Raw genomic sequence first — 19,441 nt, 5'->3', positions numbered from 1 at the left:
GTAAAATAACAAAAGTTCATACACCAGCAGGGTACAGGATGAAATTACTGACTCATTTCACACTCTCAGTAGTGCTTAAAGCGGAGTTCCGGTGACACTCTCTGGCGGCCGTAACGTTGATGGTTTCTAAAGTTGCCATAACAACGGGCGGTGACTGAGGAAGGTCCCGCACCTTTTTTTGGCAACATAGATAACCATATCTTTAATCAGCCCTAAATCGCGTCATTTCCTGTCAGTAAATAACACAATTTTTGCACACAGTACTGCCCACAGACTCATGGAAAATGATGACTCACGTTTTCCAGGAGCACAGGCGAGGGAGGAAGTGACGAGGAGTGCCGCGGACCAGGAAGTGGAAGTTTAGGAGCACTACATAGCAACAAAGTTTTTCTGGTAAGTATAAAAAAAAATCCCCCCAATTGTTTCTTTATAGGTTTAAAGGTCTCTGATAATGTAAAAAAAAAATTCAGGGTTTAACTCCGCTTTAATCATAGCTACAATGCTATGATTAAGCACTATTGAGAGTGTGAAACGCATCAGTAATTTCATCCTGTACCCTGCTGCTGTATAAACTTTTGTTATTTTACACAATAAACACGTTTGTATCGGAGTGCGGCTGTCCAGATTCTCCTTCTTCATTTGATTGAGAGCTGACCTAAGTACACTGGCAACTGAAAAAATAGGAAGAGATAGTCCGACCACCGCACGCCTCACCCGGCCCGAGTGGTTAGCCTCAGCTCCATTCATCTAGACCACAACTCCAACATGTTTCGACTCGCCCATGATCCCCATGATTTAGCCCCAAGGGCAGGCCAAAACATGTTGGAGTTGTGGTCTGGATGAATCAGGCTGAGGCTGAGGTTGCTTTTTCCTGCTAACCACTTGGGCTGGGTGAGGTGTGCGGCGTTTGGACTATCTCTTTCTATTTTTGCAGTATGCTCAGCATGCAACCTCACTGGCCAGCGGCATCCATCTCATCGGACCTTCACCGCCTGAGTAGGGACCCTTAAGCATGTATCATGGGTCACACTGGCAACTGTGGCAGTTATAACCAGAGACATGCCTTAAATGTACGCTAAATCCCTGGGTTTAGTACTGGTTCAACCCTCTATCTACCTAACCATAACAGTTAACCTAACTCCTACAATGGCACTTTAACTCTTAGCCCCCTGTAAGACTTGGCCCCGATTCTAACCCCCTAATACAACCCTCAAATGTAATCCTTAACAAATGATTTCCCCACAACACTTATCCTAAAGTCTAACACTCTAGACCCTAAAGCCTGGTAGCACTAGAAGTTTTTGTTTTCAACCCAGCGGGCTGAACAAAAAAAAAAACTGAAGAGCTCAGGAGGAGACCGTTAGTACATCGACCCCCCCCCCCCCCCCGGCTGAGCAAGTGTGTCCTAAGGATGGCTCCCCCGCCAGAACACACTGGTCAGTACTCTCAGCCATTGGCTGAGAGCGCTGATCGGATGCCGATCTGCTGACCTTTTTCGGTCATGCCCCTCGACAAAAGTTGGACCTGCTGCCATACACAAGGACCAAGTGTTGGCCGGTTTCCATTGATCCGGCCGATACCGTCTAATATTCAGCCCATGTGTTTGGAGCTTTATATATATTGCAGCTTACCTTTTTGGATGCTCTTTTCTGTAATTTCTAGGAAGGAGAAATTCTACTTATGCCGCGTACACACGATCAAACAAGCGGGTGGAAAAGTCCGGCAAACTGAAGTCCGCCGGACAATCCCCCCGTGTGTAGCCTCCGGCATACTTTTTTGACCCGAAAGTACGGTGGACTTAGAAAGTAGTTTTGCACTCCAATCTTTCCGCCGGACTCGCATTTCGGCGGACAATCCGGCCGTGTGTGTGCCAGTCCGTGGTACTTTTGAAATGAGCGGACTTTTCCCGCCCGGAGAAAAGTCCGCTCATTTCGAGCGGGTCTCCAGGTAGGCGGGGCCCACGAAGGAGACGTCGCTGGCCCCGCCACCTGGTATGGACTTAAAGGGGCTTAAAGGGGGGACTTAAAGGGGGGACTTAAAAAAATCGGCGTGGGGGTCCCCCCAGGTCCACATCAGACCCTTGTCCGAGCACGCTGGCCGGCCAGGAAAGGGGGGGACAAGCGAGCGCCCCCCCTGAGCTGTACCAGGCCGTGTGCCCTCAACATGGGGGGTGCCTTGGGGAAGGGGGGGCCGCGCGGCCCCCCACCCCAAAGCACCTTGTCCCCATGTTGATGAGGACAAGGGCCTCTTCCCGACAACCCTGGCCGTTGGTTGTCGGGGTCTGCGTGCGAGGGGCTTATCGGAATCCGGGAGCCCCCTTTAATAAGGGGGCCCCGGATACCGGCCCCCCACCCTATGTGAATGAGTATGGGGTACAATGCACCCCTACCCATTCACCTGTAGATAAAGTACAAAAAAAACACAACACACAAGATAAAATAGTTTATTGCACAGCTGCGGGGGTCTTCCGTCTTCGGGGGTCTTCTCGCCCGACTCCTCCGCTTGTAGCTCTTTTACTAGCGGAGGAGATTGGCTTTCTTTCTCGCCGCCGCCGCCCTCTTCTTCCGACTTCGGGGGTCTTGTCCCCCTCTTCGGTTCTTCTGCCGGGCCGCCGCGCCTTCTTCTAGCTCTTTTACAGGCGGTGGCCCGGACTTCTGTCGCCGCCGCCGCCTTCTGTTCTTCTCTTCTTCTTCTTCTTCTTCAGATGTTGCCTCGTCGGATCCTCCGCTCACAATGGCTCTGACCGGGCGCGTGGTGACTTATATAGGGACATCCCGGATGATGTCCCCGCCCATTATGGTGTCACAGTCCCAGAGGATGCTGGGACGGACGTACAGCTGCAGTGATTTACGGGAACAAGCCAGCCTCCCTCTGTATGACAGTGGCTGGTCGGCAAGCGGTTAGGCCAATCCCTAGCTTTTCAATTGATAAGGATCAAACTAAACTAGTTAAGAAAGCGTCGCCTATGGAAATTTTTAAGTACCGCAGTTTGATATATTAGATATCTATTTACTTGGCATAACATCATGTTCCACATTATACAAAAAGATTGGGCTAACTTTACTGTTTTTTTATTTTTATTCTGGTCTTTTATTCTGGTTTTGGTCTGTGTTTGAAAGACCACTGAGCAAATACGGTGTGACATAACATATTGCAATAAGCACCATTTTATTCTCTAGGGTCTCTGCTAAAATAATATATACCCTATTTATCGGAATAAAACACGCATAGGCGTATAACACACACCTTCATTTTAGGAGGGAAGTTTCAGGGAAAAAACATACATTTTAAATGAACTTTGAAGCAAAATAAGGGTCAGTGTCCATCAATGCAGGCTCACAATTGTCCTTTAATGCAGCTTGATCAATGCCCATCTGCAGCTTGATCAATGCCCATATGCAGCCTCACCATTGCCATCAATGCAGCCTGATCAGTGCCCATCTGCAGCCTCAACTCAGACTGTTGCCTCGGAGGGGACAGGGAGGGGGGGGGGGGGGCAGTATGAGTGCCATCAGATTACATACAGCGAGCATCTCCTGTTTACTCAGGAGCCTCTTTAATACAAATTCCGCCTCCTGGACCAGCTTCTATGATAGACAGGACACTGGTCCAATGCCCAGAAGTCAGGACTTCCTATTACAGAGGCTGCTGGGTAAACAGGAGATTCTCGCTTTATGTAATCTGACGGCTCTCTTCCCGCCCCCTCCCGATTCCCTCCTAGGCAGGCCAAATTGCAGTATCGGGGTATAACACGCACACACTATTTGCACCCGATTTTCAGGGAGAAAAAGTGCATGTCATAGTCCAATAAATACTATATATATACAGTGCCTTGCAAAAGTATTCGGCCCCCTTGAACTTTTCAACCTTTTGCCACATTTCAGGCTTCAAACATAAAGATATAAAAATTTTATTTTTTGGGAAGAATCACCAACAAGTGGGACACAATTGGGAAGTGGAACGAAATCTATTGGATTTTTGAAACTTTTTTAACTAATAAAAAAATGAAAAGTGGGGCGTGCAAAATTATTCGGCCCCCTTGCGTTAATACTTTGTAGAGACACCTTTTGCTGCGATTACAGCTGCAAGTCGCTTGGGGTATGTCTCTATCAGTTTTGCACATCGAGAGACTGAAATTCTTGCCCATTCTTCCTTGCAAAACAGCTCGAGGTCAGTAAGGTTGGATGGAGAGCGTTTGTGAACAGCAGTTTTCAGCTCTTTCCACAGATTCTTGATTGGATTCAGGTCTGGACTTTGACTTGGCCATTCTAACACCTGGATACGTTTATTTGTGAACCATTCCTTTGTAGATTTTTGCTGTATGTTTGGGATCATTGTCTTGTTGGAAGATAAATCTCCGTCCCAGTTTCAGGTCTTTTGCAGACTCCAACAGGTTTTCATACAGAATGGTCCTGTATTTGGCTGCATCCATCTTCCCCTCAATTTTAACCATCTTCCCTGTCCCTGCTGAAGAAAAGCGGGCCCAAACCATGATGCTGCCACCACCATGTTTGACAGTGGGGATGGTGTGTTGAGGGTGATGAGCTGTGTTGCTTTTACGCCAAACATATCGTTTTGCATTGTGGGCACAAAGTTCGATTTTGGTTTCATCTGACCAGAGCACCTTCTTCCACATGTTTGGTGTGTCTCCCAGGTGGCTTGTGGCCAATTTTAGACAAGACTTTTTATCGATATCTTTGAGAAATGGCTTTCTTCTTGCCACTCTTCCATAAAGGCCAGATTTGTGCAGTGTACGACTGATTGTTGTCCTATGGACAGACTCTCCCACCTCAGCTGTAGTTCTCTGAAGTTCATCCAGAGTGATCATGGGCCTCTTGGCTGCATCTCTGATCAGTCTTCTCCTTGTCTGAGCTGAAAGTTTAGAGGGACGGCCAGGTCTTGGTAGATATTGCAGTGGTCTGATACTCCTTCCATTTCAAAATGATCGCTTGCACAGTGCTCCTTGGGATGTTTAAAGCTTGGGAAATCTTTTTGTATCCAAATCCGGCTTTAAACTTCTCCACAACAGTATTACGGACCTGCCTGGTGTGTTCCTTGGTCTTCATGATGCTCTCTGCGCTTTCAACAGAACCCTGAGACTATCACAGAGCAGGTGCATTTATACAGAGACTTGATTACACACAGGTGGATTCTATTTATCACCATCAGTCATTTAGGACAACATTGGATCATTCAGAGATCCTCGCTGAACTTCTGGAGTGAGTTTGCTGCACTGAAAGTAAAGGGGCCGAATAATTTTGCACACACCACTTTTCAGTTTTTTATTTGTTAAAAAAGTTTAAAATATCCAATAGATTTCGTTCCACTTCACAATTGTGTCCCACTTGTTGGTGATTCTTCCCAAAAAATAAAAATTTTATGTCTTTATGTTTGAAGCCTGAAATGTGGCAAAAGGTTGAAAAGTTCAAGGGGGCCGAATACTTTGGCAAGGCACTGTATGTGTGTATGTGTATATATATATATATATATATATATATATATATATATGTGTGTGTGTGTTTGAGAGTTCCAAGTACTTTTCTAGCAAAAAATACTAATTTAACCTTGTAAACAAAAAGTTCCAGAAAAGGACTGGTCTTAAATTTTTTATGCCAACCCCTAGCTTTTCAATTGATAAAGATCAAACTAAACGAATTGAGAAATTCTTGTAGTCAGACACGACTTCTACTCAAACACCTAAAAGGCAAGAACTAAATTTTACAAATTTTGGGGAATATTCTACAGTGGGGAAAATAACTATGTGATCCTCTGCAGATTTTGTAAGTTTGCCCACTTACAAAGTTATGTAGGGTCTGTAATTTTTATCATAGGTGTATTTTATATGATAGAGACAGAATATCAACCAAAAATCCAGAAAATTCTGATATTCTGTCTCATATCATGTCATATTATATCATTAAAAATACATCTATGATAATAATTATAGATATTTAATTTCTTTGTATGTGGGCAAACTTAAAAAATCTGCACCGGATCGAATTATTATTTTCCCCACTGTATATGTGAATAGGAACACATAACAAACCTAAAATTGGGTTTTCTCAAAGTTAACTGCAAAAGTGGAAATAGACTTTAAAGTATAACCATAACAATGACCTTAAGTATAGAAGTCAATGCAAGTCGCCTCAAGTCGCCCCCAAAGTCATACAGGAAGCTTTTTCTAAGTTGAAGCGACTTGTGTTGCTCTGATTAGAACGTTTCCATTGTAGAGAACGGGATGCTACTTGTCCGGCGGTTAAGTCGCCTGACAAGTCGTCCCAATGTAAACCGACCCAACCACTAACCTAATACCTAATGCTGAGTTAATCTCCCGAGCAGCATACCTAATTTATCCGGTGCCTGAAATATTGGTGGCAACAGGTACCAGCTCCATGGTAAAAAGACACAAGGCTGAGATTTCAGTGCCTATTCACATAGGCCTTTTCTGTGCAGGCACGTATTTCCCTGCCCTCTAAATCCGGGGTCTACAAACTTTTCAAACAAAGGGCCAGTTTACTATCCTTCAGACTTTAGGGGCGCTGGATTGTGGCCAGAGGAGGTAGGAGAAGAAGATGTCCTAGGCCCAGCATCAGTGAGAATAAACATTGCCTTAGGGAAATGGTCAGTAGGTGGAGGAGTATTAGTCATTTGTATTAGTGAGAGTAATAGTACCCCTTCATTGGTGTCAATGGAAGAAATAGTGCCCAATTGTTTGTGTCAGTGGGAGCAATAGTGCCACATAATTGATACTAGTGGGAGGAATAGTGCCCTGTAATTAGTTTCAGTTGCAGGAATTATGCCCCACTGTTGGTGTCACTGGCAGGAATAGTGCCCCAAGGGCCAGATAAAGGCACATCTGGCCCTTGGGCCACAGTTTGGAGACCACTGCTGTAAATCTATGTTGTCACTTTTGAGTTGACATCAATGATAGGGTTGCATGTGTGAGATAGCCCTTATTCTTTAACATAGAAGAGTGCAGGATTGACCATAAACTTGAACATCTTCCTGGGTGAGAATGAATACCTGTGGGGCTTGTTGTCCATATCGTAGGAGATCAGGATTTGCTTTATTATTACAAATTTTGCTTAGAATTGAGAGTGTAAGGCTGGGTTCACAATATCTGCGGCTGTGGCTCACAGCAGGGGGTCCAGTGCCTCACCGCTCACCGTTTCAGGTCCGAATTAGATCAGAATTTTGCCCTAAATTTGGACCTGCAACAAAACCAAAGATGCTCCATTGCGAGCTGGTCACAATCTCCTGTCATGCGAATTGGATAGGGGAAACCCACATCCAATTTGCATAAGTGTACTTACTTTTAAGAGGATGCTTAAAGTATGTTTGAAGCTAAAGATTATGTTTTGGATATAGTATGTAGGTGATAGAACCCTGTATTTTTATCTTAGTGACCATTGTTATTAGAAGGGAAAGTGATCGGAAAGCCAAAATGTTACATTTGCCACTGAAGAGAAGAAATCTTCCAACTGGAAAAATGACTCCTCACTTTGGAGAGATTTCCTCTCCCCACGTCTTCCCAGTGGAATAAAACCATAAAAAAAAACCCTCAAATGAGTTGTAGCCCTTCTCTATTCTCTCTAAAACTTAAAAAAAAGTTTTAGTTTTAGATATACAGTACTTCAAGACCAGCCTATGGTATATACACACATTGTGTCTCAACGCCTTACAAAATTATGTGTTTTCATTATTCTAGTCCATCATAAATACCTCCTAGTATTTTTTTTTTTTTTTTTTGCTCTTTTTACCTTTAATCCATTAATCCACCCTAGTGTCAGACCGTTGGAGTCATCTCTAGAGTTAAACAGACTAAAATACATCTTGTAGCAGCATGCTCAATCACTTAGTTGAGAGTATTCTGAAACCCCATAATTGATGCCGAAAAAAAAGCGCATCTCAAACTTAACTCAGCCATGTTTTTGTGCCAGCTGCACAATGGCAACAATTAAGTGTTTTTATTGTTCCCTGCACTCCATATCGGGTTTTTATATCACTTGCTGTAAATAGATATTCGTTTCAACAAATTGCACATTCTGTATTGCTTCTCAAACTTTTCACTGTGGCAGTTTGGCGTTCTAGGTATTTTTAGAAAAAATATTGAGCTGCCATAGCGTGACAGATGATCTGATTAAAAAAAGTGTACAACTTTTCCAAGTGTTTCCAGCCTATTGCTAAAACTTTTACTGAAGATGTTAGCCAGCATAAGGGCTGCTAGTGGACATCTGCATGTTAAAGTGGCTGTAAAGCCTGAGGGTTTTGTACCTTAATGTATTCTCTGCATTAAGGTAAAAAACCTTCAATGATCAGCTACGCCCCCCAAGCCCCCTTTACACTTACAAGAAGCCCCGATCTCGATCCAGTGATGTGCATGAGAGCAGTGACTCTCTCTGCACTGTTTTTCCTCCCTCCTACTGCTGTCAATTACAGACAGTGATGAGGGCGCACAGGGGTGGGGGTGGGGGGTCTGATCCACAGAAGGGGTTCGGGGGCGAGCCTGCACAGGGGCCCCCATAGCAAGCAAAACAGGGCTTACAATCACTTTAAACTAGATAGATATGGCTTATTTTTGCCTGCTTACACAATAATCTCATGTCACCCTGCGCTAACTCATTTCAGGTAGATATACAGTACATGTTTGAAGAACTTATTTAATTACTGAGATCTCCCAACTAAAGCTTCCAGTTTTATTTCCATTTTCTCCATTCCTCTATAGTTAGTGTAGCAAAACAGAAAAGGAGAGCGCACAGCCGTCCTAGTGCATTAAGGTTTATTGGCAAAAACATAAAAACAGCAAAGGTTGCACTCACAGCGGAAGACTTGGTTGGTAATCACATGTGCTGATCAGAAAAAAACTCCTCTCATGGCCTGTCCCTTGGGAAAGTACCTGAAGCATGGAGAAAGCAGGGATGGGTGGTGAGAAAGCCCAGCTGCAGTGTTTTTTATGCTTTTGGCAATAAATGTTAATGCACTAGGGCAGCTGTGCGCTCTCCTTCTCTATTTTGCTACAGATTCCAGTCCACCACCCTGTGGTCATTGAAGGGAGCTGCAACACCTCGTTCATGAGGATTGTCAACACAGACCTTTCCTTTATCTATGAAGTGGTTGTGGGATCTGCGCTCACTGGTGTGATTGTGGTTTCTCTATAGATAGTGGTGTGTCATAATTCCAGACGCTCTCCATGCTGTATAAAATAAAGAGATTATGAACATATTCTTAAACTGGCCATAGACATAAAGATTTCTAAAGCCTACGTAAATGGGCCCTTCTCCACTGACCACATATACACTTATACAAGAAGACTATCATTTACTGTATTCTATATTGTATACATCCCCCATAGCAGCCAGCAGAAGGGGAAGTCAGCAGCGCTGTGGGGGAGGAGCACACAGGAGGTTCTGGGTAGCAAGAGAAACAGGGGCGGAGGGGGCAGCATTTACAAGATCTAGTCAGCTGTATTTCCTTCTGCTGCTGAATGCCAGCAGGAGGGGAAGGAGGAGAAGCAGGTTTTCAGCTGCTGCAGTAAGATATAGCTGATCAGGTCTAGTAAATGCCACCACTGCCCTTCCTGTCCCTGTCCCTGTTCTTCCTGCTGCCTGGATCCCCTGGAGCATGAGTGGGGTCACCATTGCGACCCCTATTCTTATACCCATGTGCATACTGTATACAATAAGGCCCTTCTCCACTGACCACCTATAAACCTACGGTTTTTAAGAAGGCTCTTCTACATTGACAACCTATATGAGAAGACCCTTCTCCGCTGATCATCTATATACCTATATAAGAAAGCCCTTCTCCCCTGACCACCTTTATACCAAAATAAGAAGACCATCCACCACTGAATTTCTATATAAGAAGACTTACTCCACTGACCACCTATATAAGAAGCCCTTCTGCACTGTTCACCTATACACATATATAAGAAGACCCTTCTCCACTGACAACATACACCTATATAAGAAAACCCTTCTCCACTGACCACCTATATAAGAAAACCCTTCTTCATTGACCACCTAGATACCTATATACTGTAAGAATACCTTTCTCCACTGACCACCTATATAAGAAAACCCTTCTCCACTGACCACCTATATAAGAAAACCCTTCTCCACTGACCACCTAGATACCTATATACTGTAAGAAGACCTTTCTCCACTGACCACCTATATAAGAAAACCCTTCTCCACTCATCACCTATACACTTATATAAGAAGACCCTTCTCCACTGACAATCTATACACCTATATAAGAAGACCCTTCTCCACTGACAATCTATACACCTATATAAGAAGGCCCTTCTCCACTGACCACCTTTATACTAAAATAAGGAGACCCTTCACCACTCACTATAGAAGAAGACTTTCCAATGGTCACCTAAATAATTAAACTCTTCACCGTTGACCACCTATATAAGAAGCCCTTCTCTTCTGACCACCTACACACATATATAATAAGATCCTTCTCCACTGACCACTTACAGTAAATAAGAAGACTCTTTCCACTGATCACCTATACACCTACTGTATATAAGGGCATTCTCCACTGATCCACCTATACACCTATATAAGAAGGCCATTCTCCACTGACCACCTATACACCTATATACAGTAAGAAGCCCCACCTCCACTGATCGCCTTTCCACCTGAATAACAAAGGCCTTCTCCACTGACTGCCTATATAGAAAGGCCTTTCTCCACTGACCACCTATACACCTTTAAAAGAAGGGCCTTTTCCACTGAGCATCTACCGTATACACCTATATAAGAAAATCCCTTCTCCATCTACCACCTATACACCTATATAAGAAGGCCCTTCTCCACTGATCACCTATATACCTATATTATTATTATTATACAGGATTTATTTGGCGCCAACAGTTTTCGCAGCTCTTTACAACATGGGGGCAGACAGTATAGCTACAGTACAATTCAATACAGGAGGGATCAGAGGGCCCTGCTCGTTAGAGCTTACAATTTGGAAGAGAGGGTCAAGTGGAACAAAAGGTAACAGCTGTGGGGGATGATCAGATGGAGAAAATTAAAATACAGTTGTTAGGTGTGGGTAGGATAGGCTTCTCTGAAGAGGAGGTTTTCAGGGATCGTCTAAAAGCTAATAGAGTAGGAAGTTTTCAGACAGATTGGGGTAAGGAGTTCCATAGGATTGAAGAGGCTCAGGAAAAGTCTTGGAGGCAAGTATGGGAGGAGGTAATGAGGGAGCTAGAGAGCAGGAGGTCTTGACAAGAATGAAAAGAACTATTAAGTTGCTATTTTGAGACTAGGTCAGTGATGTAGCTGGGAGCAGAGTTGTGGATGACTAACAAAGCATTTTCCTATGCATTTTCCATAAATGTGAACAGTTCACATCTTAAAATATTTTTTCTTATTGCAGCATGGACAGAACATTACTCTGCTGGACCCGTGCTTTAACTCAGGATATAGGCGGAATGTCAGCACAGCAGACCTCTACAGCAGCCCCTGTGTGTCTGACCGGAGAATCCTCACCATTCCACAGACAATTCAGATCCAGGGGACAGGCAACTACCAGCTATGCAAGGACAAAGTCCAGAATATTTTCAACATATCCCACTGTAGTTATTCTCGGTGTTCGTTTAATGGGATTTTCCAGCCAATGCTGCAAGGAGAGTTTGGGGTGAGAAGATATCGGTGTCATCATATTTTTAGGGTTTTTTTGTTTTGTTTTTTGTTGTAGAACCTGTTTATTGCCTCTAACTTTGATTTAAAAGATATGTCTACCTTCAGTCCAAGGACAATAAATTCATCAGAGTATTATTAAAATACGTAGCTATTTAGGCTAGCTATACACAATAATGCCCTGTACACACGGTCGGACATTCTTGGCATTTTTGGCCCAAACTTGTCTTGCATACACACGGTCGCACAAAGTTGACGAAAAATCCAATCGTTCAGAACAAGGTGACCTACAGCACATACAACGTGACTATAAAGAGGCCAGTAGCCAATAGCTTTCGTTATTCTGAGCATGCGTGGCAATTGTTTACACACAATCAGAATTTAAACGATCTGATTTTGTTGTCGGAAAAGTTTTTAGATCAAGATCTCAAACTTTTTGTGTGTCGGAAATTCCGACGGAAAAAGTCAGATGGAGCCCACACATGACCGGATTTTCCGACAACACGATCCGACCGCGTGTACAGGGTATTAGAGTAACTCCACCTTTGTTAAAAATAAATAAATACATAATATAACATATGCAATTTCTACACAAGCAACATTGTAATGTTATTAAAAATGTCCTTCCCTTTTCAAACTGCAGAGCTGTAAATTTCTGTAAAATGCAATGCAATATGGCAACGTGGAGGCATTCTGTATACAGTTGGGGTACAGGACTCCCCCACAAATTTAATTTCCTGCTTGGGTAAGGAATTCTGCACTAACATTAAAGGCAGGTTTTAGGCATCCTCTGCAACAAAAAATACATTTTTGGTGAGATACTCCTCAAGGGTTCATCACTTCTAAAGGGATGCAGACACTGTAGCTTTTCTCATCAGAACATAGAAAAAGCAGCCGTTAATTATAATAAATTAGTCACACCCATAAGACTTCGTTCAAATGTGCATAATGTAGTGTCCATGCAAGGGCCATTTTTGCCAGCATAGGGATGCCCAGATGTTTAGTCGTATAATAGACTATATAGAGAGCTGCTGAAAGCGAGGTGCTCTATGATTATGTGATTTAGAGCAAATAGTGATCGGTGTTGCCCTCTTATGGAATGTACTGTCACTTTTCCAACCAGCAATGGTTCCCATGTGTGAGGGACTTGTGGTTGCACAGGATGTAGAGAGTGCCACGCTGTCCATCTCTCCCATGTCAAGAAAGGAAACGTCATTACCGCCAAGTGTTTTCCTAATTCTTTGTGTGCTGTTCCTGCAGGCCTTCTCTGCTTTTTATTTTGTTATGGACTTTTTAAAAGTCACTAAGGAAAAAGTTTCCCTGGACAGCGTGAAGGACGCAGTGGAGAGACATTGTGCTAAACCGTGGGCTGAGGTAAGGCATTGTACACCCACAGGCTGCTAAATGGAGCGTATCCAAGATTTATTGATAGTGCACGTTATACAAACCTCCTCTCCTTTTGTTTTTCTGAGCTTTTTCTTGTTCTCATTTCTTCTCATTTTTCTTAATGTGATTGTAGCCGTATTAGTTTTCTCATTAGTTTTTCTCATTTTTCAAAATGTTACTGTTACCACCAGAAGAAAGGGTGAGGCCAAGCCTTTAACCTCCCTGTCGGTATGATTCATTCTGGTTTTAGGTGCTGAAAGCGGGAAACTATTATTTTGCATGGAAATTTGGCGTTTTATATTGTAGTCCTGTAATTCTTAGGAATAACTCTCTTAAATCTGTTCAAACCAGAGTCTAGTAGACATCCCAGGTATGATAAAGTTTATAATATAATAAAGAATAATAAAAATTATCCAATAATGTAATCAAATCCTAAAGCACTGAAAAAGGGACACTTTTTGGTTGCTATGGACACTCTCCAAATTTCAGGCAGAAAAAACAGTATTTATAATATAAAAGTGCATGCAGGGCATTGCACAGACCACTAGGGACAAAGGGGGTGTGTAATTTTTTAATACAGTACTGTAATCTGTAAGATTACAGTACTGTGTGTGTTTTGTGTCTTTTTACTTTTTTGAATTTGGCGCGATCTCCGCTCCCATGCGCCGTAACGTCGCAGGGAACGGAGCTCAGCGGCATTCGGCACTGTGTGAATCGAGCGGAGGACAGCTCGATCACACAGCGTGGAGGACATCGCTGGATCCAGGGGACAAGGTAAGTAACTTCTCCGTGTCCTCCCTGTATCCAGCGATGCGATCCCGAGTCTGGCTCGGGGTTACCGCTTGTGTTAGTAGAATCCCAATCCGAGCCAGACTCGGGATTACCGCTAGGAAGGTTAATGGGCACTCCTGTTCCTCTGACAACGAAAAGGAAAAATACATCTCACTTTGTAAAAATCATCCTCTCACTTAGTGGCGGTACACACAGGGCCGACCTGTCAGGTGGTTTATCAGCCTGACAAGTCGCGATCCATTCAGTACAATGGAACCGTTCTAATAGGAGTTCCTGTACTACTTGGGGGCGACTTTGGAGCGGCTTGCACTCTATACAAAAGTCATTTTGCAAGCCGCACTGAAATTGCGCTGTATGGGGCGGACGAGAGTCGGGCGACTTTGAAGCTGCCCCAGTATGAACCGACACTTAGTGTTGCATCTCCGAGACAGTAGATGAAATCTGTACAAAAGGTCAAAGAAAGTGAATATTAAACAGTTTTTTTTTAACCCTTTCCTTCTCTTTACAAAGCTAAAATAAAGTAAAGTTTTACAATACATATGCTTTAAGGCTCTGTTCACACCTGAGGGCACTGGAATCACAGACGGCCTCTCGCGATTCTGCCCACGATTCCAGAATCGCTGCAAATTACTCTCTCTCTGCTGCTGCTACCCCAACAGTCACTATTATCAGCAAATACCACTGCATATCAAAATGCAGCTGCTCCAGTGTAAAATGACACATGGTGATAGTTTGCAAGTGTCATTGAGTAAATAGTATCAATTTTTTCCTTCATGTGTAGATCAAAGGTGTGACTATTGATCTGCATATTTGTGCGATGAGTCGGATACTTCACATCACAGCCCCCCCCCCCATCACAATTTTATATCCCTCCTTCATAGTAGTGTTCTCAGCCCCCATTCATAGTAGTGTTCTCAGCCCCCCTTCATATTCGTAGAAGTGTTTTCAGCCCCCATTTATAGTAGTGTTCTCAGCCCCCCTTCATAGCAGTATAGTAGTGTTCTCAGCCTCCAATTCATGGTAGTGTTCTCAGCTCCCCTTCATGGTAGTGTTCTCAGCTCCCCTTCATAGTTGTTTTCTTAGCCCCCCTTCATATTAGTGTTCTCAGCCCCCCTTCATATTAGTGTTCTCAGCCCCCCTTCATAGTAGTGTTCTCAGCCCTGCTTTATAGTAGTGTTCTTAGTCCCCCTTCATAGTAGTGTTCTCAGCCCCCCCTGCAAAGGCAAAGTAGTGTTCTTAGTCCCCCTTCATAGTAGTGTTCTCAGTCCCCCTTCATAGTAGTGTTCTCAGTCCCCCTTCATAGTAGTGTTCTCTGCCCCCGTTCATAGTAGTGTTCTCAGCCCCCCTTCATAGTAGTTTTCTCAGCCCCCCTTCATAGTAGTGTTCTGAGACCCCCTTCGTAGTAATAGTGTTCTGAGCCCCGCTTCGTAGTAATAATGTTCTGAGCCCCACTTCATAGTTGTTTTCTCACTCGCTTCATAGTAGTGTTCTCAGTCTACCTTCATAGTAGTGTTCTCAGTCTACCTTCATAGTAGTGTTCTCATTCTAACTTCATAGTAGTGTTCTCAGTCTACCTTCATAGTAGTGTTCTCAGTCTACCTTCATAGTAGTGTTTTCAGTCTACCTTCATAGTAGTGTTCTCAGTCTACCTTCATAGTAGTGTTCTCAGTCTACCTTCATAGTAGTGTTCTCAGTCTACCTTCATAGTAGTGTTCTCACCTGCTTCATAGTAGTGTTCTCACTCGCTTCATAGTAGTGCTCTCAGCCCCCTTCATAGTAGTGCTCTCAGCCCCCTTCATAGTAGTGCTCTCAGCCTCCCTTCATAGTAATGCTCTCAGCCCCCCTTCAAAGTAGTGTTCTCAGCCCCCCTTCAAAGTAGTGTTCTTCGCCCCTCCCTTCAATGCAGTGTCCTCTGCCCCCCTTAGCATCCCATCTCAGCCCTCCTTCAGATCACAACCTCCCTTAGTATTACTGTCCCCTGCCCCTTAACATCGGTCCCCCCCCCCCCGCTTCACACTAGTGTCCCCAACCCCCCTTCACATCACTCCTGAACACCCATCTTTCACAGTAGTGTTCTCGGCGGTCACTCTTCACATAAATCCCCATTGCTTCACAGTAGTGTCTGCCATTTATAGATGCCTGCCTTTACAAGTTAAAAAAAATAATAATTGAAAACAATTTGTATTTAATGCCTTATTAACCCTTATCTAACTCTAATCAGCCCTCATTAACTAATTCCTCCTCATAATTGTAATCTTTTTCCTTTGCATCACTTTTTTTTCCCTCCCCATCCTTCTTCTGGTGGCTATTTTTACTAAGAGCAGGTGAGCCGGTTTCCCTCTACTTCTTGCAACTGTGGTTTTCCAGGACTCTGGGTCTGCCTCCTGGCACATGTGACAGCAACTTCCCAGGATGCATCTGTGAGGCCCTGGTTAAATCACCAGTGCCTCCAGGAAGTAGAAAAAACAGTATTTGCAAATAAAAGCAAAACATTTATTGTTTAAATAATTAATGTCAGAATCTTTTTTTTCCATTTTAGGCCTCATGCACACGAGACGCAGTTAAACGCGCGTTCAGATGCAGTTGGACAGTTTTTTCAACTGCACCTGAACTCATTCAATGTTATCCTATGTGTCCATGCACACAGTCTCGTTTTTTTCCGTTTATATGCAGTTGCGTTTAATCTCGTTTTTCCAGAAGCAAAAAAATGCGTTCAGAAACAAAAATTTCTGCGTTTCAGACGCAAAACGCGGCTAAACGCGGCTAAACGCGGCACCCGCGTTTAGCCGCGTTTGCGTTTATATGCGTTTTTAAAGGTGACCTTTTTTTTTACATTAAAAATCTCAAAAATGATTGCAAATGATGAAAAACCATTAGAAAAATATTTTAAACAATTGCAATTGCAAGTGGACAATCCACAACTTGTGGCAAGTGACGTGGCAAGTGGACAATCCACAACTTGTGGCAAGTGACATGGCAGGTGGCAAGTGATGTGGCAAGTGGACAATCCACAACTTGTGGCAAGTGACGTGGCAGGTGAAGTGGCAAGTGACGTGGAAAGTGGACAATCCACAACTTGTGGCAGGTGACGTGGCAAGTGACCTGGCAGGTGACGCGGCAAGTGACTTGGCAGGTGACGTGGCAAGTGGAAAATCAACAACTTGTGGCAGGTGACTGGCAAGTGACGTGGCAAGTGGACAATCCACTTGTGGCAGGGGACGTGGCAAGTGACGTGGCAAGTGGACAATCCACTTGTGGCAGGTGATGTGGCAAGTGACGTGGCGAGTGGACAATCCACAACTTGTGTCAGGTGACGTGGCAAGTGGACAATCCACAACTTGTGGCAGGTGATGGGGCAAGTGATGTGGCAAGTGGACAATCCACTTGTGGCAGGGGATGTGGCAAGTGACGTGGCGAGTGGACAATCCACAACTTGTGTCAGGTGACGTGGCAAGTGGACAATCCACAACTTGTGGCAGGTGATGTGGAAAGTGATGTGGCAAGTGGACAATCCACTTGTGGCAGGTGACGTGGCAGGGGACGTGGCAAGGGACGTGGCAAGTGGACAATCCACAACTTGTGACAGGTGATGTGGCTGGTGACGTGGCAAGTGGACAATCCATAACTTGTGGCAGGTGACGTGGCAAGTGACGTGGCAAGTGGACAATCCACTTGTGGCAGGGGACGTGGCAAGTGACGTGGCAAGTGGACAATCCACTTGTGGCAGGTGATGTGGCAAGTGACGTGGCGAGTGGACAATCCACAACTTGTGTCAGGTGACGTGGCAAGTGGACAATCCACAACTTGTGGCAGGTGATGGGGCAAGTGATGTGGCAAGTGGACAATCCACTTGTGGCAGGGGATGTGGCAAGTGACGTGGCGAGTGGACAATCCACAACTTGTGTCAGGTGACGTGGCAAGTGGACAATCCACAACTTGTGGCAGGTGATGTGGCAAGTGATGTGGCAAGTGGACAATCCACTTGTGGCAGGTGACGTGGCAGGGGACGTGGCAAGGGACGTGGCAAGTGGACAATCCACAACTTGTGACAGGTGATGTGGCTGGTGACGTGGCAAGTGGACAATCCACATCTTGTGGCAGGTGACGTGGAAGGTGACGTGGAAAGTGGTGTGGCAAGTGGACAATCCACAACTTGTGGCAGGTGATGTGGCTGGTGACGTGGTAAGTGGACAATCCACAACTTGTGGCAGATGGCATGGCAGGTGACATGGAAAGTGGACAATCCACATCTTGTGGCAAGTGACGTGGCAGGTGATGTGGCAAGTGACGTGGCAAGTGGACAATCCACAACTTGTGGCAGGTGACGTGGCAGGTGATGTGGCAAGTGATGTGGCAGGTGATGTGACAAGTGGACAATCCACATCTTGTGGCAAGTGACGTGGCAGGTGACGTGGCAAGTGACGTGGCAGGTGACGTGGCAAGTGACATGGCAAGTGGACAATCCACATCTCGTGGCAAGTGACGTGGCAGGTGATGTGGCAAGTGACGTGGCAAGTGGACAATCCACAACTTGTGGCAGGTGACGTGGCAGGTGATGTGGCAAGTGACGTGGCAGCTGACGTGGCAAGTGACGTGGCAAGTGGACAATCCAAAACTTGTGGCAGGTGACGTGGCAAGTGACGTGGCAGGTGACGTGGCAAGTGATGTGGCAAGTGGACAATCCACAGCTTGTGGCAGGTGACGTTGCAGGTGACGTGGCAAGTGAACAATCCACAACTTGTGGCAGGTGACGGGGCAAGTGACGTGGCAAGTGACGTGGCAGGTGAAGTGGCAAGTGACGCGGCAAGTAGACAATCCACAACTTGTGGCAGGTGATGTGGCAAGTCACGTGGCAGGTGATGTGGCAAGTCACGTGGCAAGTGGACAATCCACAACTTGTGGCAGGTGATGTGGCTGGTGACGTGGCAAGTGGACAATCCACAGCTTGTGGCAGGTGGCATGGCAGATGACGTGGAAAGTGGACAATCCACATCTCGTGGCAAGTGACGTGGCAGGTGATGTGGCAAGTGACGTGGCAAGTGGACAATCCACAATTTGTGGCAGGTGACGTGGCAGGTGATGTGGCAAGTGGACAATCCCCAACTTGTGGCAAGTGACGTGGCAAGTGGACAATCCACAACTTGTGGCAGGTGCCATGGCAAGTGACACGGCAAATGCAAGTGTACAACTGCTCTCTATGCTGCTGCTGCTCACTCTGATCAAAATAGCAGAAATAGTTAAAAAAAAATGCTTTGAGAGCTTGGGGAGGGTCTACATGATGTTATCTTTATAAACGCGTTTAAACGCAAACGCGTCTAAACGCGGCATGCAAACGCGGCAAAACGCGCATTTCTAAACGCGCGTTTCAGCTTTTTTTAAACAGAGGTTTCATCTGCGTCTCGTGTGCATGAGGCCTTAGATGAAAAACAAAACAAAAATAGCACTGGAGGGTCAGTTTTTTTTTTTCAGCCATTTGTGTTTCATTGGGGAGATTTTTCCTTCAGTTCCTATCCCATGAAGTGCCCACCAGTGTCCCAATTGGAAGATTTACCCTCTATTACTTTTCTGGGGACAACCCAAAATTTGTGATTTTCTTTTGGTTT

The 19,441-nt window shown here is 44.8% G+C and overlaps 1 protein-coding gene across 4 annotated transcripts in view; it reads left to right on the top strand.

Annotated features, from left to right (window-relative positions):
* Positions 1-19,441, top strand: part of ENTPD1 (ectonucleoside triphosphate diphosphohydrolase 1) — a 168,488-nt gene that overhangs the window by 131,325 nt on the left and 17,722 nt on the right. For 3 of the 4 annotated variants that reach the window (XM_077455486.1, XM_077455483.1, XM_077455484.1), the window contains 2 exons: positions 11,398-11,658; positions 12,921-13,034. In XM_077455486.1, coding sequence (XP_077311612.1) covers positions 11,398-11,658; positions 12,921-13,034 — 375 coding nt within the window. Of the gene's footprint in view, positions 1-11,397; positions 11,659-12,920; positions 13,035-16,162; positions 16,375-19,441 lie in introns of those variants that run through there. The other variant, XM_077455485.1, reaches the window with a different exon arrangement.

Source organism: Lithobates pipiens, unplaced genomic scaffold, assembly GCF_037356315.1.
Source record: "Lithobates pipiens isolate NorthernLeopardFrog02 unplaced genomic scaffold, aLitPip1_a1.2 Scaffold_25, whole genome shotgun sequence".
Lineage (NCBI taxonomy): Eukaryota > Metazoa > Chordata > Amphibia > Anura > Ranidae > Lithobates > Lithobates pipiens.
This window is presented reverse-complemented; position numbering and strand designations above follow the sequence as displayed.